Genomic DNA, 27,289 nt, shown 5'->3' with positions numbered 1-27,289 from the left:
TCTCCACTGGTGCTGCCTGATACAAAAACAAAACTGTGTAAAAGGACAAGTTTATTTTAGTTAAAAACTACTTTGCTTTATACCTAAATGTTCTCTCCTCCCCCGACTGGGTGACTAAGTGCGCTGTAATTATGGAACAAGATGCATGTAAGCAAGGAGCCATCTTTTCTATAATACACATAAAATCAAATCAGAAGCATTAACAGTATCATTACAGTATATTTTACAAGACATCCATCATTTGCATTATTCAAAATAGTTGCCACTGACGACAACATTAACATCAACAAGATCAACTATCGTTTCCTGCATAGTCTGTGAGCAGATATGAATCTATCCATTAGCAGTTTGCGAGAAGAGTCACAAAGCCTTTTTGTAAAGACCGATGCAGTTTTTTTAACACAATTATTTCCCATGGTTTAGGTTGCTCTTATCAATACAGGAGTCTTATCAGGATTTGAAGATGCAAATCTTATTGGTATGATACTGTAATCAGGCTTTCTATTTGTCCTCATTTTTTTCAGTATTTAAAAAAGTGGCTGTCTCATAGCCTAGAAGGCCATTTCCCTGAGCTATGCCATTTTTACAAAACATCTATACAAAAATGCACATATATGCTTGCAAGCCTCTTTAACCTTGTACTATATGTGCATATGCTGTGATATGCATACAAGCCTGTCTTTCATGCTAAATGCATGCCTACGTGTCTACTTTAGGATTCATGTGCAAGCAGTTGTAAAGTGTCAGCATGCGAGCCTGCATAGCCAAATGAAATGCATGAAGACTTCATATCCAGGCAAAGAACACATAAAACAATCCATGGTTGAACATTTCATGACTGTGCTATAGAGTTGTTACTTCTACATGACACCTTGGGCAAAACATGCAGAATGGCAATGATTACTAAGCTCAATTCTTTAGCTTAACAGTCTATAGTGTGGTGCAAAGAACAATGCCATTAGCAAAATGAAATGTTTTGATTACATGTTCTTCATATAAAACCATATAGCAGCAATGTTGACAACTTACTCAGAAACTATGTCATGTCTGGCTGACCTTTTTACATTCTAATGAGTTTTGAAGCATATTTCATATGCCACCTTGTTTTTTCACCATTTAGTATGCTGACTGCTTTTCATTTTATGATGCAATGAGAGGCAACTCCTGCTAATTTGTATCATTTATTGCATTTTGATTGCTTTACATTTCCTGAATATTTCTAGTACATTTATAGCTTAGTTTTTACTTGGTCAAACAGAGAAAATGAACAAGGAAACCAGATAACACATTCCTTCTACTACAGCAATTCTAACAATGTGCAAAAACATCTGCACCCCATGGAATGATCTCATTTATCTCACTTGATGAGATTTTTGTTGCACAAGTTCAAAAATGGTTGATCTTTTGTTACATGGGGGGACACCAGGAAGTGTTCCAGCTAGGACATCAAGCACTATTTGTTTTGTCACATCTAACAGCTTTTACAACACCAGATTAGAAACACTCTTTTTAAGATAACATGGAAGCTCACATGCCCCTTATATCATGCAGCAGACTGGACAGGTGACATGAGAAAACACTGGTTTCCTGGTACTGCTGGGTACCCATGCACTTTGTCAAAGCTACAGCAAGTTCAGGTCTACTTATTTGCATGTAATATCTATTACCCCGTTCACACTACGCTCAGTTATCCGGATAAATTGCGAATTAGGTCACAATTCGAATAAATGCAGTAGTGTGAACGCAAGAGGATTTTTGTAATGCGCATTTTCAAAATCCTGCAAGCGAGGTGGATTTCTAAGCGCGATCCGGATAACTTACCGGAATCGACACCTGTACAGATCTAACTGCGCATGTGTGCAGATAAGTGCGGGTATCTATGAACGCTTGTTTATTACTTTAGCGAGTGCACCAAACGTATTTGGAGGTCACCACTCACTACAACATGAGGAAACAAACTTATTTTGCCATCTTATACTTCTCAAGAATGCTGGAATGTCTTCAGAGTTGCATTTGTCGTCACAAATTTTTGTTGGTATTTTAAGATTTCCTGTGCGGCGCATGCGCGAGTGTTCAAAACAGGAAGTTAAACCTGAAATTTTCAACATGTAATTCGGTTTCGCTTAGCGTGTGTGAACGCAATACCGAATCGAATTCCTCACGAAAAATTCGGATTATAGAAATGCGCATTTTTGCAACTGTAGTGTGAATGGGGTATATGATTAAGTTTGTGATCTAATGTGGATTAATGTAACCTTTCTTTGCATACATGGAAATGCAATTAAATCATGTTTTTGAAGTGAAAACCTCCTTTCGAAATGTTACCCAAAATATTGTTAATTTTCCTTTAATTTATTCCCTTTTCAAAAGTGAATGAACTTCACTGACATGGGACTGGAATCCCTTTAGACTTCATTATGGCTTTTCTGTTCATCATTTAATCTAAATATGACAAAGGCAAAGTTAATTGAACTGAAGACCTTTGGGAAAATAAAAGGGCAGTTAGAAATAAATGACCTTGTCCTTTTTCCATTCAGTGTCATTGCATATTGTACCATCTCAATATTAGCATTCCTGGACCTTTTTTTAGAAAAATGTTTTCTCACTTTTTCGATCAGTCTGTATAAAAACAGCTCAATGACTTTTAAATTCTCACTCTGCTTTTCTTTAATTCATTTTTGAAAACTGGTTATAAGCATGCAAAGATTAGTAAAAATAATTTATTAAACAAACTGTTTCTATTCATTCCATCTGCATTACCTCAAACTTAATATAAACAAACTTAGGCAACATACATATTTCAATTTTTTTCTCTTTTTGAGCCAAATGTGTATTCTAACGAGCTGAATATGAGGGGAAACCGTAGGCCACCCTTTCTCTTTTCTGTTGTTGTTGACATTGGGCATATGTCTAAATTTCTTCGTTAATCACAGTCAATATTTGGACTACACTAGTGCAGGTTTACAACAACAATACGAGACAACGGTTCTTGTTACTGTTGCAATCTTAATCACCAGTGTTCCTTCCCTGTAGTTATTTGCCAGGAAAAAGTTGTCAACAGAGAGGTTATCAGCTAAGTAAATTTGACAGAGACACCCTTTCAAAAGAATCAACATTAACTATAAGAGATAGCCTTGCAGCTACTACATTTATTATACGGGGACTCATGATTGTAATGGGTTGGGGATCATTATTCTAGGTTGCCCTGTGACATCTTTATTATATTCCATTAATCAAGGATTGTATCACTCATGATTGGTTTTCCTCCATGATAAAACATGCCAGGGTTAGGCTGTGTGCTGGATACCACACACGAGGTCAGGGGAAGTTTGTATTTTTTCCAGTGTTTGTGTGAAGGGCTGGATAGGAATCTGAAATTATCTCTAAATAAAGCTTAATCAGAACACAATTTTATTAATGATTAAATATTTGGATACAATTCAAAATATTGAACTTGCTACATCCAGGCTACATCCAATGCCCTATGATAAAAATAACAGAAGTAAGATAAAGGCAAATAATATGATACAATTTTAAAACTTAAGTCTGCTTTAAGTGCTTTTTTATCTTATGAAGGACCTGTTGCATATCTCCATGGAGGAATTTCTTTTATCAATACTTACATCATCAATGACTTCAGTTATGTCAAACATGTAGTGCTCATCTATGTACTTCAGAAGTTGGGCTTCAAATGCTATCAGGTCATAGTGCTTCTGGGCATCCTAAATAATAAAAACAAGATAAATGTAATGTTATGAAAATAGACAGAATCTGTTGAAAACAAGAGCATAACAGAATTTTTAAACCATAAAAGTTGCATCTCATCCTGTTCATTGACAAAACCAAACAAAAATAAAAGACAATATAATAAATAATAAACAAATACAAAAATCAGACAAAAATAATAATAATAAATAAATAAATAAATAAATAAATAAATAAATAAATAAATAAAATAAAAATAATAAAATAAAATGAAAAATAACAATCTTTTAATATTCCATCAATGACACAAAAACACCACTAATGAGAAAAGACTGTACAGAAAATGTCAGAACCTATAATGTAACATTACAATGCAGGATACAATATATGGCTACATACCCATGGCTTACTGCCTAACAATGATTAATGATCAACTGTCCCCTCCCCTCCCTCCCCCCTTGCCCCTCCTCCCCAAGTGTGTAAATGAGTCTTAATTATAATGTCCTCAGCCAGACAGGCAATCTGAATCGGGTAATTGATACCAGACTGGACATGAAATTCTAGACATGGGTTCAGTCACATCTGCTCCTCTCTGGGCTTCTATTATAGCCATGATCACTCTAGGCTCAAGGACCGAATATGATGCAGAAATGTTACCAATTCTTAATGTAATTGAGTCGGCCTTCAATTATACAACCTTACTTTTTTATATCAAATATATATCTGCCAAATGAGAAAAATTTTAGCTGTCATACATCTGTGCAATTATTGCTACCAACTTGATTATAACAAGGAATGTTTGATGCTTGTTACCAAGTAATGATCATCCTATCATGGCATTGTGTGAATCCACCTTAAGCTGATCAGAATTCATGTCAATTTCATAAATCTAGAATGTGATGGGTTAATATCTTTCTGCTTGAGAGCAACTTTTGATTAGCACTTTGGTTTAATGACCACTGTTAAAGTCCAGCCATCTATATTAATCACATCAACTTATCTTAAGCCATAACAACCATTTAATGAATTCTTCATAATGACCAGTAGTTCTATGGCAAGATTTTGTGCCCATTAAGTTTTCTTAGATAAAATAAACATTACACTAGACAAAGGTCATAAATATATCTCCAGCCAGTCTGCACATTTCTATTTAGCACAATGATAAAGGCTCACTTAATCACTGACTCAACACTTATTTCATCTTCATGAGCTACTTTATTTTGTATTAATGATTCATGGATAAGATATAATCTGGTTTATGGATTTTCAGAAATAAGATTAGAAAATGAAGTTATAAAAATCACATAAAATGTAAAAACCATGTTTTCTTTTGCTTTCCTTTCCATAAACATTTAATCAAACGTAATAAGTGGAGTAAGACAGTTTACTGTTAATCTGCTGGCAAATTAAAAAAAAAAAAAAATTAGATACCATTGTAAAGATATTTGAAAAGAAGAAAACTTTAAAATCTTATACATTCCTCATTTATCAAACCATAAATAAAAGACCTAATAAACACCCTAGCAATATATCACTGACATCCATTTGAACATGGTAGCAGAGTAATGTGCCACTATATCACATAATAATAGCATTAAAACTACCATCTAGATCCATTATCAGTGCCAGCAAAAGATTACTACACTGAATTAGTAGAACAATTATGTGAAGTTTCCTGCACTTTGGGACTTGCTGACTTGACATTTCCCAGACCAATTTCCCAGAGCAATTTCTAGGAGAGACGTCCTTGAGTGATGAGTCAGTACTAATATTTAGCTCTCTGCGAGTCTCATCTCACCACATGCAGGCAGTGTGGGCTGTTTTATGGGTATTTCACCTCAGCACAAAGAGCATAAGATAGCATAATCTTTATTTTAATTTTGCAGATACATCATTGACTATTCACATTAAAAAGTCAAAGTCATGTTTTTCATTATCTGGACAATTTTCTAATGCAAGTAGCATGGTTCAAGACTAATCTCAGGCTCTTGCTATTAGCTGCCTGTAGCCTGGGAGTTTTATTGGTACTTTTTCTCTGCACATGACATAACCCTTCATGTCTTACTAAGAGGAATCATCACTTCACTTTTCTATTTATCAACTAAGTCCATAGTTTGGATAAAAAGCCTCCACCACTTTCAAGTTCAATGACTTCTTTTGAAGGTATCATTTCCAGAGATATTAACAATATATTATTGCAACTGACAAATCAATAAGTTTTTAGAAGAGCTCACTTATATGAACACTGACTGCTCACTCATGTACATCACTACCAACACAGCAACCTCAGATCTGGCTTAATCTTTACCAAAATTACTCCACAATCTAATGGCCACAGCGATAATATTGGATAAAAAATTCTAAGGTGCAACAGGGTTCCTTGAATGGTGTTTGTCTGATGACATCAGTCTGACCATTTCAAGTTTAATGCACTATTTACTTGGAAGACTCTTTAAAAATTATGCATTAGGTCTCTCTGACACTTGGGGTTTTCCATCTGTGAACAAAAGAATTTATAAAACAAAGATGATTTTCAAAAATAAAAAAGATATATAAGAATCAATTTGTCTCTTTAAATTTATCAAATAATGAAAATAAAGATTAATCTTTCAAAAGTTTTATCTATGTACTATGGTAACAGTGAGCCTGCATATTTATAAAGGAAGGTTTTTAAAATTTGATTAAAATCACATTTTCTCTAAAAAAAAAAGGAAAACAAGGACATGAGAACATGTTCCAAACTAGTGTACATAATGCAACTTTGAGGCATGCCACTAAGATACATCTTTAAGAGTAAACAGAGTAAGGCATACATATATAACAGTTCTGATAAAAACTATTAGACTGCCTTTGAAACTAGTTCTGGTTCAGGACACTGACACTCTTCTCATAAATAAATCAATACTACACAAGTGCCCATTTCACATATTGTTATCCAGATTATTTTTAAACCAGATACATGTCTTATGATACAAATGACAACTTTATTCCCAGAAACTTACATTTAAATTTAATCAATTCAATGAAGAAGGAAATGCAAATCAGTAAAGGAGGGAATGTCTCATTTAATATACCATCTAGCATTGACAGGGTTTAAGCTGTCATTAAATTTCAGAAAATGAGTTGATTTACTTTTTCTAAACAGGTAAATCTCAAATGTATAAAGCTTTTATGAGCAAGCTGTCATGGATCTAAAAACTGATGTGTGGTCAGTGTGGCCACTGTAATCTCCCACTGACCCATTTATGATCTTGATGGGCTGTCCCTTAAATGTCTTCATTAAGAAAGGGGATGCCCACCTGTGTCCACCTGCCCTTTGGCCAGTCTTTCACTGGTCAGTACAGGTGCCATGGACATTTGATCACTTCATTGGCATTTACAGGTGTTTTGCCAAATGCACACACCAGTATAAGATGGATAACAACTGAAGACTAAAGAAAATTTTGCAAGGAACTTCAATATTTCTGTTTGGATACAAAAAAGTTGGTGCACCTACCAATGTACACTTCACATTAATTTTAGACAAGTCCTTTAAGAATTAGTTCCATTAAATTTCTAAAATGTAATATTTATAACGTGAAAGTGCTAATAAATCATATACCTTTTTCATGTTAACCCAAATTCATTTGTATTCTCCAATCTCAGCATTTCTGTAAAAAGTTGTCACTTTTTATGAAGACATCTGCTCCTTGCATTAAACAGGTGTATTACATAAGTCAGTGCAAAATTAGTCAGTAATCGATTAAAGTATGCTGCTGGCATTTTACTTTACAACTTCATTCATCACATGAAGTAACTGGCAACATACATTTTAGCACCCTGGTGTCAGGATATGAACTTCTAACCCTGGGAGTCTAACCTTATAACAATATTTTCTTAGGCTGATATTGTTGTTATTAGTCACAAATATATATATTAGTTCCATCCTACTGAGGTCATAAAAAAATCAATCAGTCAAAAACAATAATAATTTATTTTTGCAATTCATTTTAGTTCATGTTAAGAATATCACATTTTAAAATTGCCAGTGATTGGCTTTTGCAAAAAATTATTTTGAATAAACATTTTTGTTTACAGAAAAGATATAGCAAACTTTATTTGTTTGTTTAAATCCACCAAAACCACACGAAAAATGTAGGATCATGTCACATTTAATTTGAGTTTATGATTTATCCACTGTTTTCATCTGAGCGACCACACACACACACATGCTGTGGTTTATTTCAGCCATTTTTTATAGAAATCAAAGAGAATCACACAGCATGAATGATGTTATATGATTTTGTCATGTGTAGAGTATTTACAAATGTGCCAGTGTGTATACACTTGAAACACAGACTATACAAGTGAATAACACAACTACATATCATGTCTGGACAATGTTCTGAAGATAGTTGTCTAAATGGCAATGCTACCCCAAAAATGGTGCTGAAACTTTTATCAGAGTTTATTGTAAGAAAATGTAATGATACTTAAAAACCTATCAACATGAAAATGCAATGTTATGTATTGCTTTATGAAATGGCAAAAACACCAGTCTCGCTCATAATTATTCATTTCTATTAAGAGGTAATCAGTATAAATCTTCACTCCGTCTCATCGACTTATAAGTTAATACTTGACAACAGGAAGTTTGAAAAGACTCTTCATACTGGGAAATAATCATTCCATCTTGAAGAGACAAATTTACAGAGAACATTCCCACATCTTTTTCTCAGGATGTATTTGACAACAAAGAACTGTTTTTCTGTCTTCAGTAATATTTTTTTCAATTCATGTGGTTTAAGTTAAAAGTCCACTGAATGTCATATATGAGGATATGCAGATTTCCTCTGCTGATAGAACATAAACTATAAGGAGGAAATGGCTGGGGCTAATTAAAGCACTTTTCAAAAATACTACCAGCTAGGTAAAGAAACAGCCCATTTTATGTACTCATAACCCACCTCCAGTCTGATAACATTATAAGATATGGTGTCAATATAAACATAGCTGTTCATTCAATTTGGTTCTCTGAACAGGAACTGGATAATCTGTTGGCCCAACAGTTAACTGGGCATCGAGTTTTCAGAGGTATGTTCATATTGGCAAGATAAAATGACAGCATTGAGGGTACTTAATTCTACAAATATTTTCATAAATCAAGCTCAGTGGTGTGATTCTTATTAATCTTCTACACCCACCATGTGCTGTTTAAAAGACCATTTTATGGTGAGCAACATAGTTGTTCTCAAGTCTCTGTAATGTGAACAGATTAATTTGGTTTTGAGTTGATTCAGATTCAGAATACGGTTGTATATGTAAACTAAGCAATGGGTAAGGAGGCCTCTTTGGGATACTTTAATCATAATCAATATAGCACTTACTGACTCTAATGACCCAAAATTATCCAGGATGACCTAATTATCACCTGCCCTATGGGCACAGCCCACAGGTGTTGCACATTCATATGTAATGATGACTATAAAATAAAGCTTAATTACGTGGATACATATTTTATTGTGGAAGTGGAAGAAAATAATCAATGCACTTCTTGCAAGACAACAAAAAAATTTAACAAAAACTAAGAAAAATCCATCACTGAATTACTTTCAACATTACCTCTTCCTATCTAGATATGACATTCAAAAAGTTACATAAACAACTACTCATAACTGTTAACACACCCAGCAAGGGAGAGAAAAATACCTCTCTAGGAGTAAAGCTCATAGGTCCAATCCCTTTCAGTCTGAGGTAGGCATCTTTATTAGCTTCCATGGTTTCATCTCCAGGCTTAAAAAGGAGGTAGGTGCCTGCACACTCTGATGCATGGTTGAATTCTCCAACTACAAACATAAAACACAGACAGTATTACTGGGTATATAGAAATTGTAAGTGTTGTGTTTAGGTTGAAATGATGTAAAACATCTAAAGGGTTTTACTGTGTCTATGACAAAGCATTACTACATGTTTTGAGTTTATGACTGAACAGACTGTTAATGTAAAAGAAATGCAAATACGATTTCATCAGATTGTGGGGCCGTCACTTTTGTTCCAACATCTAATAGCTACTTATTTAAGATATCTCTTAACAAGCAAGCACAAGCAGCTCATTTTCCACCCTGTAAACTTTTTTCAAGAAATAACAACAAATATCTACCATGCTATGTGAGTCCAGTATATGGCTTTCTGCACAGTGGATGAAAAAAAAATTAAATAGCAAAAATCCATAAGTTATGAATAGCATCAACACTGTTCATGACCCTGGACTGAAGAAAACTGGTACTAATTAAATTTTAATGTCTGGTTACACTGCCAGTGAACTTTATTTGTTCCTGCTCTGAATTAGAATGTAGACAAATGAGGGTCAGGTTAGAAGGCAACTATGCACCCTCCCAGTGTGACTACAGTATCATATACAGTGGGAGAACAAAAGCTTTCAACACACACATAAAAAATGTCTGACTTCAGCACAGATTGTTTATTCCCATTACACAATAGGCTCATTATTGGGGCATCACGTGATGGAAATATTCTTATTTTTCAGACAATTGAGATTGATTCATACTTTTTTTGTTTTCGTTCACTTATTTTTTCAAATTTGGAAATGGCAAACTGATCAGTGGTCTGACATGACACCCATACCAGCACACATTATGGCATTCGAAGTTCTTTGTTTTCTTTTTTTTATTGGTCAAATTAGTTGTGACAGATTACTCCAATGATTGAATATAATTGGATAACAAAAGGAAATTAAAAACATCCAAAATATACAAGAAAAAATACAAAAGCATGTTAAGCCAGTCTGCCATATTTCTCCAATTTGCTCTCTTTAATTAGATTTGGGCGTGTCGTGCCAGTCAAAATGCACCTACATGCTTGTCAAATTCATATTTTAAATTTATACAACTTATTATTCATAAATTCTTCTCATTTCAGAATTCACGCACGTTATACAGTAATATAGGTTTTACAAAATTAGGTTGCAACTTGTCCTTCATTTTAAAGCTTAATCAAACCAGAAGGATAGTTTATCTAGGGGTATATCCAATATTACTTTTAATGTTATTATACAAAAAAAATACAACTGATAGCAGGTATATCTGTTATGAAGGACAATGGAAAACATTATTTCAACCGAAAATGTTTGTTATCCTGTAATATATGATTCCACCATTTGCTACAGGTATAATATTTCTGTAATTTGGTAATGTATTTTGTTTCTATCCAATGCAATACTTGTTATCATAGTCTAAAGATTTAAGAATCAACACTCTTGAAATGAATTTGTCTTGAAAGATATAACTATCTTGACTCATTCTAACAATTCTTTTCAAATTGGCTATTCTTTTTAGCCAAACCAAATATTATTTTTTAAGTAATTGAAGAAGAAAAATGCCACTTTCCCTTTGACAAATATATTTTTGAATTTCTCATTAATATTATAGGCAAAGTTTATGAAATATAAAACTTACTGATAGCTATCAACACAATATATTATTATTATTATCCTAAATCATACTGTGCATTGCTTTTTCCAAAGATGGAAAGTTTGTTAGAAGACCACCATCATGGCTGTTTGATGACATTCTGTTTGCTTAGCTGCACTTAGTATTATCCTATTACATCAAGTTACACCTCGATTTCCTTTCCCTTTGCCAAGTCAAATGAAGCTACTGTTGATATATGAAATGAAAACCCCAAGAGATTCATTACACGGAATTCAAGTTTTCAGATAAGTCAACTGACTGGCTTGGACAGGGATTGGTTTGGAAAAGATACTGTTTAAATGAAGGGAGTTGTGCCGCTGGTGATTTGCAAATTTGTGGAACTAAATAGACTGGGGAAAAGTAATAAAATTCCTCCCAAGGTATTCCACTTGATTAAGCACTGATTAAGCTTTGGTTTACAAAGAAATTGAATTTCTCTATCGCCTCAGTGAACATAACTGGAAATTATTTCTAAGTTCATATCAATTTTCTTGAATCCACAAAACTGATCTAATTTCATAACTGATATTCTAAACAAAATTCAACAACTGCTTTTAGTCACGTTTTTGCATGCCTTTTTGTTATTGTTTAAAGAAGAACCTGAAAGAAAAAGGAGAAAACTAGTTAACACGTTGTTGTAACATACCAATCACATCTTTGTATATAAAACTTAAAAAAAGGCCATTAATCAATTTCATTAAATATTGTAATTTTTTAGGGATGGGGGTGGGGGGGGGGGGGAATAAAAAGAACATTGCTATAACAGTCTGAGTAGAACCTCTACTCAAAGCACTGAGACATCTTGTTGCAATTTGTATTTTTGGCATGTCCATGTAGTTTTTCTCCATTTTTTCAATCAAAGATCTTGATTAAAGTATTAAACTATTAAGTATGTGCAATCTGGATAGATTGGCATGTAACTAATGTAAAGATAATTGTATTTCAGCTCTCTTTGTTGGCAGAGGATAGTGAGTCCTGGCACAGGACAAAGTGCCAACCAGTCAGTCAATGGAGAAATTTCCATGAAATGATGATCGCTGCCTTGCCGTCAATGTGCCTGGTTCCTAAAGTGAACAGTTCAATCAATATTCATACACTATCAACTTGCTTAGCACTCTGCATGGAAAATCTAATGCCTTGCTTCAGTAAATTGAATTTCACAGACACATGATGCAGGATGATGTAGAGAGATAATGAAATAGGGATGTGCAGGAGCCGGTTCCCACCCTGGTTCTCACAGAGCAGCTAGCACAACTCATATAAATGCGAGTGGCCACAGATAGCAAGTCTGGGGCTGATAACTCTGAGATGAGTACCATTATCTTTTTTTTTTAATTTTCACAGTTTCCAAGAAAGTTTCAAAAGTTGTAGGTCTAACAAGTTTTCTAATAGGCTTGTTAAATTGGCACTGTTAGCATCAAACTGCTTTGAGAGAAAGCTCACAAAAAAGTAGGGTTCTTTTGCCAATGCATCAGCTATGAATAAAACAGGTCTTATCAACATTTGAACTCAGTGTACCTAAAGGGGAAAAAAATGCATGTTAGGTCAGCAAGCAAGCCTTATGCAAGTCTTATCTTAACGACCTGGTGCAGGGAAGTTTCATATATTGTTTCAAACAGCAGAGATGTGGTAGGAATTCAGCAAATATCTGTCACAAAATCAGCAAGTCTAATCATTATATGGTCACCTGATACAGGAGTTCATACGTACATTGTGCTATTGCAAAACACACTGATCCCATGTTCAAGGTCCCAGCGAAAGTTTACGATGGAATCTGCAAGTCTAATCTGATCAACAGATACAGAAAAGCAATCATATATTGTTTTCCAATAAAAACATGTCTATTTGGTGCAGACTGATAAAATTATCTATGGATTTGATATGGAGGTACAGCAGGAGTGTCAATTATTGTTACATATCACTCAATAATAGTCACTATCTTATTTTAAAATCATTAATTATATATTATTCTCTTCTCTTTTTTTTACTCCAAAAACTATGCTTGACAGTCATCAGAATTTCATTGCAATAATATAATAACTGTAACTTCTTGTTGTTCTGTCTTTATCAGCAGAAGTATTTTTTAAAGTTTGAATATAATCACTAACCTTTAAATAAAACATGATGTAAGCGCATTTTCAACTGTACCAATGTTTTAATAAACTTGAGCACTGAAACACATGTAGACAAATCAATTGCAAGTAACATGAAATATTTGAATAATTTCAGCTTTGTGCAAACTATATTTCATTATCTGTTTAAAAGGCAAAGCTTTATTATACCCACACACAAACCAACAACTACTAGCATTCTAGGCATAAACTTCAACGCACCAATTCCCCTCCCTCTTCCTAGCATAAGGTCGCCCTTACCCCACGATCTAAGTAATTACTCCTGTACATGTCTATAAACTTGTGCAAAGATCTTGAAAGTCATCAGTCAAGTGGAAAAAGAGCTGAAGAAATGGAACATCCTTTACTGGATGTGACTAATGAGGCCACATTTGTAGCACTTAAAAACTCTCAGTTGAAAGGGCAAAAAAAGGAAGGAAAGGAAATGTTGGTTCTAAAGAAAGTGGGTGGAGATTGACTTTCCACATAAAGAATAAATAGTTCTAAAAAGAGCAAAATGCTATTAGGCTTGGGCGATTAGTCAAATGTGAATTGCAGGAGACCAAATGGACATCAATTGAAATTTACATACTGAATTGCATGGATATTTCTTTCTTTGCCATCAACACCACCAGGATTTCTAAATATACATTCAGTATTTCTGGACAAGATTAGGTTTTTACCTTGTTTTATGTGTTTGATTTAAGTGGGCAAGTTTTCTTTAAAGTAATTCATATAGCAATTTAAGATATAATCAAACATTTTTACTTCCTTGCAGGAATTGGGATCTCAAATCTACTTCATGGGAAGAAACAATGCATACAGTGACATCCGTTGGACATTCCTTTGTTCAAAAAGTTAGTTTACAGTTTCAAAACCATAGGAACTATTTTTCCTGAACCAGGACACAAGGTCAACTTTATTCACAATGGAAAACAAACCACCTTTTTTCTGCAAGTGTCACACTGTAATGTATTTCTTCACATTTTTTCTCATTTTTGCTTGTCTGGATAACTTCTTTTCCTGTAATTAGTCTACAATTACTTCAATCAAGCTGGGTATGGGCATACTACCAGTGTAAATCCACAGAAAACACAGGGAAACTTAAAATACACATAGTACATGAACAGACACTGCCCAGGAATTTTAGTAAAAAGGGGAGTAAATACAGAGAAACTTCACAGGAGTGCTTGCAAAAAAATAAAGGCAACATCCAGCTTCAGCCATGCATACCGTTTTCCTTTCAGGGCCTTTACTTACGATCTGGCATACTTACCCTTGAAATAGGCAAACTGTAAGTAGTGGTAGCAGCCTGCTATGAAGTCCTCTATAAACTGGCCATAGATCTTGTCCAGTTTCTGACCACAACTCTTCTTACAGTCTAAAACTTTTATGAAATAGTCTGGAAAGTAAAATGTGATTTTTGGGTAAAAAATTATATTACAGCAAAAAGCGTCACATCTTAAAATCTAATTAATTTCTAATCTGCTGTATTTTTTCATATAATATTGTACTTATTCTTTTGTTTTTTTAACAATCTATTTCCACATATTTTTTCATACAAAACACCATGATATTATCATCATCATCTTATTATCTTTCATCTCCCATCTGTAACAAATTACGTAAAATTGTTTTTAGATAAGGCACACTTTCAATACCCATTCTATTAACTTTTGACCAGACCGGACAGTTTAATTGTCTTAACGCAGGTTAACCAGATTTGCACTAATCATCAACATCAAGGCAGGTAAACAAGTTAACATTAACAGCCAATATTTGCACAATTTTATCAAATAGCAATTAAATGAGATTAATATGGCAGAATAAAGATATGTTATCTGGCATTGCTGCCTGCTGTCAGATGTGGTTGGTGATAGCAGCATCCGCTAATAGGAAATGTTAGGAGGCCAAATCAATTGGTCTGGACAGCCAAACACTTCCAGCAGTTATAACAGTAGCAGATGGAGAGTTACTATAAATAAAAGCAATGGCATGGGGTTTGTTGACAGGGTGAGAGAGAGAGAGGGGGTGGAGGGGGGTACATTGGTTGGCTAGAGATGTTGATGTTGTGTTCATTGAGGAGATGGGTACTTCTTTCACCAGAAAAAGCTACAGAGGAATCAGAAACCACACCCTGAAATACCACATAAACACATTCATGATATACTGTCAGAACACATTCCAAACCAGTGTTCCCAGTGTACCTGGCTCTGGTATCAGGCTGTAAAACACTAAGAGCACTGAATGAGTCCACCAGGTATATCTTTCCCCATCAGAGTGGAAGCTATCCTGAATGTTTTCTAATCAGCTGGAGAGGTGATCACCTCAGGAAGTCAACCAGTCAGATTTGTTTACAGGTTATCATAGCACTATAGAGAGACACTCTAGTTTAGTGCAGTGTATATATAGCAGATAGTTGTGAACAGTGTACAGAACTGCTCATGATGCCTTAGCATTAACCTAACCTTTCTGTATATTAATACACTGAAAAAAAAAACAATTATAGGATGTAATTAAATAGGTATTGGCTGGGAAACTAATAGCAGGCTTCACTTGTATGTCAAGGTGAACTCAATAATGGCCGACTCCAAAATAAGCAGTTTTTTGCCCCAAAACTTCTAAATTAATTTAAACAATTATAACTTGCATTATGTTAGGCAGAAACCTATGGTATGAGGTTATGCAAGCAACTCTCCAACTGAATGCTTTCAATAATCAGTGCCCTGCCTTAATGTATGCAGAACCTTTTGTTCACGAATTTATATCTATCTAGATTTTTTTATTACAGAATGCGCTGTCTAAAAACATTTTATTTCAAATGTAGAAGCTAGTTTATCCTTGAGAAAGTGGATTTAGTATTCTCTTTAAATAATGAATCAGCATTTCAGATATGAATAAAATCCTTCTGAAGCTTTTTTTCTAGGCAACAAATACCAGTGTTTTTGAAGTAGAACTGCAAATCTTCATTAAAATGCAATACATTAAAAATACCTGATAAAAGGGAAAAGGAAAGAGGAAGGGTGTTAAATTAGGCATGGTGTTCAGGATCCAGAATTCAACACTGTAAAAAAACAGTAACACCTTGACAAAGACTGTGGGCAGTGTCCCTGTCAAACTGACCAATGGGTCTTCTAATTCAAAGAGGCTTGGTAGAGCCTTTTTACATTCTTAGGATGGTCAAGTGTTTCTCAAAGTGCAAATGTAAGCCTTGTGAGAAAAATAGAGATCCTAATCATTTTGATGGTCATAAAATGGATCAGAACCAGACTGTAAAAATCAGTACCTAAAACCAAAAATGGTTGAAAAATGGAACTGACCTACAAGCTTTGTCAAAATTGCAAAAATTTCTTTCATGTAATTTGGACCCATTTCCTACCAGACGGCTTGTCATACCAGAGAGCATAACATATCATTTATGAGCAATGTGCAGAGAACTTCTGTTTCAACTTAGTGTTGATGGAAATATGAAGTTGCTCTGATCATTCTACCATTTTAAGTTAAGTCAAATTTCCAAGACCCAAATCAATAACAAATCAATTAGATTTTTTTTTTTTTTGCATTACAAATATCTGTAGCCATAATAAATTATTTTGGTCACTAACAAAATCTTAAACAGCACTGCACTGAGGGAGAGGAGATCTACCAGAAGCAGACACCAACAAAAACTGAAAACACAGACAGCCAGAGATTATATGACTCAAGTTTGTTTTGACACAGTTGGGAGTACTTGCACAGCCAAGATGGAGATTTCTCCTGTTTCTCTCTGACTACTTGCATTATCCGTCTGCTTATCACCTGAAATATATCCTCTACATCTTAATTTGGTTGCCTCTCCATACTGTTAGCCTCATGTGCCACAGTTTAAGTGCTAAACTTAATTTACACATCTTAACTGGCATTGAGTCACCAATTATAGTACATGTGAACCTCTTGTTATAAATAAACATGTAATTCAGGTATTTAAAAAAGTCTGTTTCAATACTCTTTCAAGAACTTGTGTGCTTCTGGGTTTCTGTTGCTGTGTGTGTGTGTGTGTGTGTGTGTGTGTGTGTGTGTGTGTGTGTCTATGTGTGTGTGATATTCTAAAATTCATTGCTATGAAATATATTCAAGGAAAAACACAAAAATCCCATTTGAGCATGTCACATCCTATAGTTTATTTAAGATATGATTAATCTTTCAAAAAAAAAAGGGGGGGGGGGGGGGCTTTGGTTTTTAAAAGCAGCAATGTGATTGATGGACCTCCTCTGAGTATGCCTTTTAACTGACTTTCATTTAAACTCTATCATTCTGATTATATTATCAAATTCCCTGTGTGCATGGTTGATGGATACTCAGATTCAGATTTAACTTGCAGTAAATTGCATTAAAAAGTATTAATATAAACCCATAGTTTAGCAAGGTGGAATAAAAAACTTTCATTTTAAACTAAAAGTATGTGTGGGAAGCACATACAGCATTAATAAAGAAGGGCTTGTAATGCCATTTTGCAACTAGACTGAGAAAAAGTGGCAAATATGCTGAGGCTGGTTTGTTGGGCCTACATGTTGAATGTCTAATTCAAGTTACATGAGACATACAATGAAAAACCTGCCTTTTTTCAGTCAGTCTTTTCTTTCAGCTCAAACTTCGTTTTTATTATTCTTATTTTCCTGGGACAATTTGTTCAAACAAGTCTCGCACTTGACAAGTATAAAGTGAAGTATACATTTATCTGGTAACTACACATACACATCTGGCTCTGCAGAGAGAAAGAGACACCTGAGCCCTGTGTTTCACAAGGGGATGGATATTCCAACTATTGGGTATCAGGACTGAATTCTTATGGTTTACAGAAGCAAGTTATAAACTGTTACTTAACTGACATTGCTACAGTGATTAAAAAATCTGGGTGATGACAAAAAAAACTTTTTTATTTATTTTGAATCTGTGCTGTCATAGTTACCAAATATGTGTAGAGGAATCAGAGTTTATCAGCTAAAAATAATAGAACTAAAGAAGTTTTGGAAAATGCCTTAATGTTTAAAAAAAAATAAAGCTCAAATTCTTTAAGGGGGCATTCATAAAAAATTAACATATCAGAAATTACTCCTGCATATAATATAGTTCGTTTTACAAAGTCTCCCTCTAGTATTAGTAAATAAGCAAAGCACATAACTTTTGCCTGCATCCCAATGTCAATTTCCTTGCAATAATTATTATCTTTACACCATTTAAGCTTCAATCATACCAAAGTATATGCAATGATTCCATTAAAACCATGCCTATAGTCAGAACTATGTAGAATAAACTGAAGTATAGATATTTAGTTATGAGTAGGGAAAATGGTAACAGCAATAACATTATTCTGTTTCAGGGACCAAATTGCTTATTCCAACTTTATGAAACATAATTTAATGGCTTTAAGCATATAAATGACAGAGAATGGGCATCATCTGAACTCATCATTACCCTTGAATATCTAATTGCAGAGATCAAATTGCCTTTATGATGAGTGGGAAGCAGGGGGATTCACCTTATCGATTCAATCTTTCATAGCACTGATTAATTCATTGCTTTAATTGTTAGACAGGTTAATTGGATTGCATCATGGGCAAGTGCCTCCAGTGTACTTAAATACACCTCATAGTTTGTCCTCTGGCTTTAATTATCTTTAAGGTGACTCTATGAATGCAGTCACATATAAAATGACATCCTTTTTAACATGTCATCAACAAACACTGTGGTGTGTTCACATCACAAGTTGTATGCAGATTAACTTAAAACTTTCAATTTACTGTTATGAAGAGAACAACAGTAAACCAGACCAAAATTCTGCTCTTACTTGCTTGATTCTAATGATGAATAATGTTGTAAAAGATTCAGTATCACTCCATCTATTGTGTGTGAACACACCTCCTCCACCACTCTGGAATGTGACTTTGCCAGACAAAATCAATTTTTGCCATAGGATGGCAATCTATTTTTTATAAAACTAACACAAGTGGAGGATCTCTAGGGAATGGTTTTTGTTCTGTGTATTCTTCTTCACTTTGATACCCAACATAAGTTTAATGTAGGGAAATTTCCACCACAGGCAGACATGGGGAAGGTGGAACATGCAATCTGTTCAAGATGTCTTAAGGAAAAGTTTGCAGTTAGTTTAGTCAGTTTCTAAGACTAAGGGATGACAATTTAATTTTTTGTTTTCATATGCACAGATAAATATAAATTCTAAGCTTTGCATACCAACAGGTTGCAGTTCAGAAAAATGTGAAAGAAGACAGAAATTGATGGCACTGGCAACTGCTTGGAAATATTTGAAAACTGATCACAAAGACACGTTCTAGCACACAGCCTGTCATAAATGTCACTGTCATATTAAATTCAATTCCACACTAAACGCACTATCACACCAGACACAATACCCTACCAAGCACACTATCACTTCCGACACAATACCCCACTAAGCACACTATCATATCCAACACAATATCCCACTAAGCACACTATCATATCCAACACAATACCCCACTAAGCACACTATCATATCCAACACAATATCCCACTAAGCACACTATCATATCCAACACAATACCCCACTAAGCACACTATCATATCCAACACAATACCCCACTAAGCACACTATCATATCCAACACAATATCCCACTAAGCACACTATCATATCCAACACAATATCCCACTAAGCACACTATCATATCCAACACAATATCCCACTAAGCACACTATCATATCCAACACAATATCCCACTAAGCACACTATCATATCCAACACAATACCCCACTAAGCACACTATCATATCCAACACAATACCCCACTAAGCACACTATCATATCCAACACAATACCCCACTAAGCACACTATCATATCCAACACAATATCCCACTAAGCACACTATCATATCCAACACAATATCCCACTAAGCACACTATCATATCCAACACAATATCCCACTAAGCACACTATCATATCCAACACAATACCCCACTAAGCACACTATCATATCCAACACAATACCCCACTAAGCACACTATCATATCCAACACAATAGAGAGTTTCCGGTGCAGTTGGGATACGACGGCTAGATTGTTACGTATGTGCTAATGTATCCAGTAACGCGCTTCTCTCTTCGCGTTCCGGTTATGTCCCGGAATGCTGGCGCTCATTCCAATATAATAATAACAATATACGGCCCCGTAGCCATCTATTTCCAAGGGGGGATTCTTTTTTATGAAAAAGGAGACAAATATTACCCAAAAGTGCAATTTTTCCCGACAAAAATGGCGGTTCGTAAGAACCCCACGATCAACCCCTGACTACATGCCTGATAAACCAAAACTAGCGGCTCCTCTCTGTTAAAAAGTCGAAATTTGCATGAACGTACACTTGAACTATTGTAAAAAAGTATATAAGTCATATAAATTAGCAAACATAACCTGTAATAACTATTTTCAATAATCTTCCGCACTGGCTAGATAGGAGCGCTTGTATTCCGCAGACTAGATAGGATGACGGTATATGAATGTGGTGAACGTCACAAGTGCGCACAAACCGATGACGTATTAATCTAGCCGGCGTATCTCACCGGCAACGGAAACTCTCTAATATCCCACTAAGCACACTATCATATCCAACACAATATCCCACTAAGCACACTATCATATCCAACACAATATCCCACTAAGCACACTATCATATCCAACACAATACCAGACCAAATACACTTCTATCAGTAAACACAATGTCATATCAAAAACTTTTTTTCTCTACCTGCAATGTTTTCAATAAAGTCTAGCTGCTGTTCTTGCTCAACTTTTCCTTCACACAGCAGTCTGCATGTCCTGTGTTCCTTGAAGTACTCTCTTGTTGATTTCTCCATGCTTTCTATAACGCCCAGCCAGTCTTCTCTGTTGTAGGCTTCAACTGCCCTAATATAGTGGGTCTGTGAAAAAAAAGGAATTATCAGATTAACACTATCCTCACACAAAGCAAACACATTGCAACAGCTTACAGAGGCACTTTTACCCAAAAGACATCACTAATGCAAACTTCAGTCGTGTATTACAAAAATCTGTTCTGAAAAGACAAAAATAATAATATAAAGATAAACTGAACTGAATCAAAATAAAAGAATAGATATTACCCAAAACTTTGTGACTTATTAATGACAAATGGTTCATAACATAACATTTCCTTTGATGCCCCCCACCCCCAACCAACAAGAGAATATTTAGTTTGCCTTTGCTATTTGACTAATGACTTATGGCTTAGTCATGGTTTTATGTTTTAAGGGTATTCTTTTCAATGCAATTTGACATAGAATGGGACTGGCATTAGATAACAGTTTCCAGTATATATTAAGCAAACTGCCAACAGCAACTCAAGCAAAAAATGACCCAATTGCTGAAATAAAATTGCATTTGCTTTCATCTACTGTTTATTGGCCAAAGGCATAAAATGTGCATTAAGCTGTGAAGAACTGGAATATTGCCTAAATCATAGTGGAACTTAAAAGGAAGATTAAAACAAGGGAAACCATAGTTTATCATTAAGAAAACTGTAGTTTATCATCAAGGAATCATCTGAAAAAACTAGTTCTCACACTGAAAGCCAAACAAAACATCTTGTTTAAAGCTTTGAATATGGCTCAAACGATTTGTTACAAACATCAAAATATGTTGTACATCTGGAATTTTCTTACATTTCCACTTCACCTTGCAGCCATAAAAAAGGTCAATCTTCTAGCAGCAGGAACAGGTCAAATACTCAAATATAGAAGCAAAATTTAATACCCCATCCACTTTCCATATTTTTCTTTATTTAAAAAACATTTTGTCTGCTAGCGCACATTTATGTTTTCCATTCTTTTTCAGTTATTTCAACACAGGTGATAACAGAATAATTTCAAGAGGATATGAAGGAAACATGTTTCATTTTCTGACAAAATTGATGTTTTTTATGAGTGAAGCAAAAGAAATCACAAGATGAATGGGGTAGACATTGTCTGTTTCTGATATCCCTCTGTCAAAAGATGATGACATCTGGTAGAGGACCTGGTGGGAAAACCTAAAAGTAATGACTAGGACATTTGGATCCAATAAGGAAGAACAACACAGCACACAAAGCCACATTTTTTACCATCCTAACCTATGGTGAGATTGGTTAAGGTAAAACTGGCAACCCATGAGCTTGTTATGCTGTAACATTTCTCTCTAAGGGAAGTTGTTACCAGTTGGGAAATAGTTGCCATGCTGTTCAAGGCGTTAAAAGTCCAGTTTTCTAACTGAGAACTAAACATCTGCAGGGCAAGCTCAGGACGGCAGTTATTATACTTCTGTCATATAGATATTAGGATAACTAACCACACTGTGGGAGAGAAATGATGTGGAATAGAACAAGGTTTTCTCCGCATGAATAATTTAACTTCATCCAATTTTTCCAGAATATCTGATTTAAACCAACTGATGCAGAAAACCCCAGTTTCAAGCTATAATTCTGCGGCAATATGGCACCTATTATAAAGATGGGGCCAGTAACTCAATTGAAAAAAGTTAAATCCTATACAGATACAGATAGCAAAGTAACTTGGAATGCAAAAGTGAAATACAGTGCCATTGACAGAATGTGCAATACCTTACAATGAAAGACATGAAATAAATTTCTTTTAATGTATAAAGATCTACATTTTGATACATTTTAAATACAATTTCTCTGTGCACATTTTTCCAAAACGGCAAAGAATCAAAAATTTTATTGTCCAGGAGCACTACAGCGTCCATTGTTTTAAAGCTCATAATCCATCTTAGCAACATTTTCCTTTTAATATGAAAACATGCATTTGTAGCTACATTTCAGGACTTTAACCTGCTTACTCCACTGTGAGTTACTGTTTAACATTCCACATAAACATATTTCTAGCTGTGGCTGGTCACTCCACACATTTCACATACTCTAACTTCCATTGTTCTGTCAATCTTGGTCACCTTTCTCAACCATTAAAAAGACTTACTACATTGTAATTCAAAAAGGTTTTAACTTTTACAATTAGAAGAAATCTTTATCACATTTCTAGGTAGGTTTAAAATTGTTTTTCAACAGTTCTTTAAATCTATAATTATTATTTAATAGTGATTGAAAAAATCTGTGAATCATGTCTATATTGGTCATGATAAGAAAAGTTAAGTGTTGTAACACATCAATAAGAATAGTTTGAAAATTTTATTTGCACCCTAATATACTGTTCATAAGACTTAAAAGACTTGTATGACAGTTCAATAATGTAGGGTGTGCCAACATACTGCAATGTTTGGTTAGAATCCTTTTTTCTCACCTGATAAGGTTTTTCTTCCAAGTTTACAAAAAATTCATCTTTCACTTGGGGCAGGCTTCGATAGTAGTGGATATTCTTCTGCATGGCCTCATTGTCTTTGTTACTTAGCAGGAATGTATAGGCAGCAGCAGCAGCATGCTGATAAAGTTGTATCTATGCAATTACAATAAAATCATTAATAAAATATGTGAAATAAATATAAATATGATGTAAAGGTGAGCAGCCTATCATGATAAAAATTTAACAAGACTACATCAATGTTTCCATTATGTTGGTTTTTTTTTCTAAGCAAATAATATATATATATAGAAAAAGAAAAAGTTTGTTCCAAATCAGGCTGTTTATATATCATAGAATGATTTTTAAATCATCCATTTATTGGGAAAAACATTTATTATCTAAAAAGTAAACGGCTGAAGCCTATAAACACATATTCTAATAACGTTAACAGACAGTATTAACAACTATGTACAGTGGGTTAAATAGTAGGGTTCTTCAGTGGTTACATCCCAAATACTTATACCTTCTACCAAAAACATTTTCAGGGATGAGAAGGTCAAGGGCCAGGTGTAATACCAGAAGTGTTTCCTCACATATTCATTATACATAGTCAGGGGCTGGTAAGAAGAATAAATGCCACAGGATGCATGGTCAGCATGCTCTACAGCGTATGCCTATACTACCTTTTAATAGCAAAACACCTGCCCTCTGCAAGCATGGCTGAAACTGCCAGAGTTCTATTTATGTATACCCTATGCCAGATGTTTTTAGGAAAAACAGATCAGCAATAGAGAGTTTAACTTGTTTCTCATTTCTGCTTAAGGGTGTCAAAAAGACCCATTTTGCTTATATTAAAAATCGGTTTTATGAACATCATAATAAAACATAAGTCAGTTATGTGTTGGTATAAAAATATGCATAGGCCTACAATGATGACACCATGACATAATGCCTATCATCAAAAATAGATTTATATTTTAAGATAATAGGGTCCAAGAAAAAGACACTATTATGGCTAAATGAAGGTTTAAGCTATAAAACGCCCACAAATGTGTACTGCTGCTTTTAACCCTTCAGGCATTTGAATTATGCTAGAGGCAGTGGAAACGGAGTACGTGATAAAACTCTTGGCACAAACAGGCCACGTCAGCTGAAAAATTAACAACGCTATTTCTAAAAAATCGACATTAAACCACTAACAAAAGTTAAAAACATAAAAAGCACTCTGTTTTACTCACTTTGAAAGCACAGAGCTGATAATAATCATACGGCTTCAGATTTTCAAAGGCCTCATCAACTTCGGCACTGTAGTTGTCAGGTCGAGTTTTAAATTTAGTCATTTTACACTTTCTAATGCAGTTTGACTTATATACATAGTTTCCAAAGATAGCTAGCTGCATATCCACCGGTTTTTGAGTATTGAATTTGTTTGCTTTGGTGCACAATCGTCTACATTCTGCAAGAGTTTCTGTGTAAAAATGATAATCTTCAATGGCTCGAGACATAAACTTCATACAATCGCTCCATTTCTGGTTGGAATATGCGTCAAGTCCGGCACTGTACATCATCTCGTAGGTTACAGAAGGAAAGTCTGGTAACGCTGAGCATTTCTGAGTTAATATTGTTAGTATTGTACATACTATTACAGTGATTTTTCCGATACAAACACTACGCCATCGAACCTTGGAGTTTTCGGGGGCTGCCATCTTGATTCGACCTTGAGGTCACAGTCGCGTTTCCGACTAACCCATTGGCCAGTTTGTTTCAATGTATTTAAATAGTTGTATAAAGCAAAATTCGAGGAATATCTGAAGTGCACTGGTTTCACAAAATGAATTTTATTCATATTCAGTCACTCTGGGGATAATTTGTTTCTAGACTACACCTGTGTTTTTCTTATTATTTTAAAGCAGGTGCCCTATGCTAGGCTGAGTAGGTACGAAAGGACTATGATCATATAATCAACTTCATATATATTCTTCTTTATTCATATATAATTCTTTTTGTACTGTTTTACGAAAAACACAAATGAGGTTTATTTGGCAATATTGTTAAGACAAAAAGCATCCAACTACATGCCATGAACTCTTCTGGAAAGGTAAGCTGCTACCCCTTTTGCTCCCCGTTCACCTGTCCACGTGACTTTCCATATCGGGAGTGTTGACTGGTCCAGCATGACAGAAGAAAGTTGGTGAGGGAACAGTGAAGAAGTGGTGCTCATCGAATAATGTTGGAATATGTACGATCAGGACTTATGAACAAACTATAAACACACAGGATATGTTAGACAGAGCGCGGAGGACATATAGACAAACTTTAGAAGCAATGCCTTGGTTTCTATCGAGGCTTTGCCTCTATTTAATCGTTCTCAGCCTACAAGCGATAGAGGAAGGTAGTACTAGTAGTGGAGACACTATGAATGTGAAAGTCTTCTGGAATGCAACAAATCCAATGTGAGTACAAAGTTATTGTCGAAAAAATGAAATAAAAATAATTTAGGTTACATCACAACCATCATGCTCATTTAACAGTTTTTTTTTCTATTTTTTAATCTGGGTCTTTTTTAATTTTTTTTTACGCCGAGAGATTACTATTCTGAAGGATTGGGATTGGAAGGCATCGTTTGCGTTTTTAAAGGCAAACGCATATTGTGTACTGCTGTCAACTTGGAAATAAGAAAGGCTTAGTAGTGTTGAGTAATTGATTTTTTTTGACTCGATATTAATTAGAAAATAACAAAAAGAGAATTCTTAATGATTATTATATTTTATTACGCTTTTTGGTGTTTGAGGCCTTGTGCCTCAAGGGATTTGGTGGGAGGCCGCAAAGTCGGGTCGTCTTTAATATTGCCTAGGGCCACCAGGGTTTGTACTAATAGCTCCAAATGACATGATACTTTCAGTCACCTGTCTATTCAAATTCCCTCCTTTTTGTTGATAATCCCAGTGATTCCGTCACTCCAGGAGAGATCGTTGCCTTTTGGGAGCCTTGTGTCATAAGTTGTTATTATTGTGTTCTCACTTTATATTGTTGGTGACAAGGCAGGTGAAGAAGATTAAAACTTTGTCTGAGGAAGGGTGGTCTTCAAGTTTGTATATCTCACTTCACAGTGAGACACACAAGGCTAAGCCCCAAGAGGATTTTTTCTGTGGTGAACAAAGATCATTGTGGATAATTATTTCAAAGTTTTTTCTTGAAAGTTTCTTTATAAAGAAAAGATACATGAGGACAGAGGCAGACATTTTTGATTTTTTAGTGTGATGTTAAAGGAATTTTATCCATGCCACATCTCCCCAGTCCTGTGCAGTGTTATTGTTTTGTTACCAAATATTTCACAATGCAGGTGAAAGGGGCTTTATGCCAGGTGCGTGTATTATTATTTCTCTACAGACCACCCCGTAATACCAGACTTACTAAGACTTTCTTTGTTGGATAAGCAAATAAAAAACATTGTCTGAATGAACATGGATTTTCATTGAATACTGTTGCACGCATATGGCGGTTTTATTGTGGCAAAAATTTGGGTTAGGAAAATATCCTATGATTTGACTTCTTTAACTTAGCAGGTCCATTTAAGATAAAGGTTTGAGAATTTTTTCTTTATTTAATGAATATGATAGTGACCCATACTTGATCAAAGTCTGTCATCAGTAGTTCTCTTGTTTTGTA

General features: G+C 34.8%; 2 protein-coding genes across 10 annotated transcripts in view; one reads left to right on the top strand and one right to left on the bottom strand.

The window, feature by feature from the left end:
- LOC106160773 (prolyl 3-hydroxylase 1) overlaps positions 1-25,354 on the bottom strand; it is a 47,330-nt gene extending 21,976 nt beyond the window's left edge. For all 6 annotated transcript variants that reach the window (XR_015333134.1, XM_087006058.1, XM_087005957.1 and 3 more), the window contains exons 1-6: positions 24,859-25,354; positions 23,621-23,773; positions 21,061-21,232; positions 14,562-14,687; positions 9,394-9,530; positions 3,624-3,722 (exon numbers count right to left, since the gene is read on the bottom strand). Coding sequence is in view for 5 of the 6 variants with exons in the window: in XM_087006058.1 (XP_086862184.1) it covers positions 3,624-3,722; positions 9,394-9,530; positions 14,562-14,687; positions 21,061-21,232; positions 23,621-23,773; positions 24,859-25,326 (1,155 nt within the window). In the remaining variant the exon portion in view is untranslated. The remainder of the gene's footprint in view (positions 1-3,623; positions 3,723-9,393; positions 9,531-14,561; positions 14,688-21,060; positions 21,233-23,620; positions 23,774-24,858) is intronic.
- Positions 25,355-25,769: 415 nt separating this feature from the next.
- Positions 25,770-27,289, top strand: part of LOC106160771 (ephrin-4) — a 45,023-nt gene continuing 43,503 nt past the window's right edge. The window contains exon 1 of one of the 4 annotated variants that reach the window (XM_013537477.2): positions 25,770-26,073. In XM_013537477.2, the coding sequence (XP_013392931.1) occupies positions 25,901-26,073 (173 nt within the window). In that variant the 5' untranslated portion in view covers positions 25,770-25,900. The remainder of the gene's footprint in view (positions 26,074-27,289) is intronic. The other 3 variants (XM_013537476.2, XM_087006531.1, XM_013537478.2) reach the window with 3 other exon arrangements.

This window comes from Lingula anatina, chromosome 1 (assembly GCF_051362555.1).
Source record: "Lingula anatina isolate TDL-2025a chromosome 1, LinAna3.0, whole genome shotgun sequence".
Lineage (NCBI taxonomy): Eukaryota > Metazoa > Brachiopoda > Lingulata > Lingulida > Lingulidae > Lingula > Lingula anatina.
The sequence above is the reverse complement of the archived record's forward strand: the minus strand, read 5'-3'. Positions and strand labels throughout refer to the sequence as shown.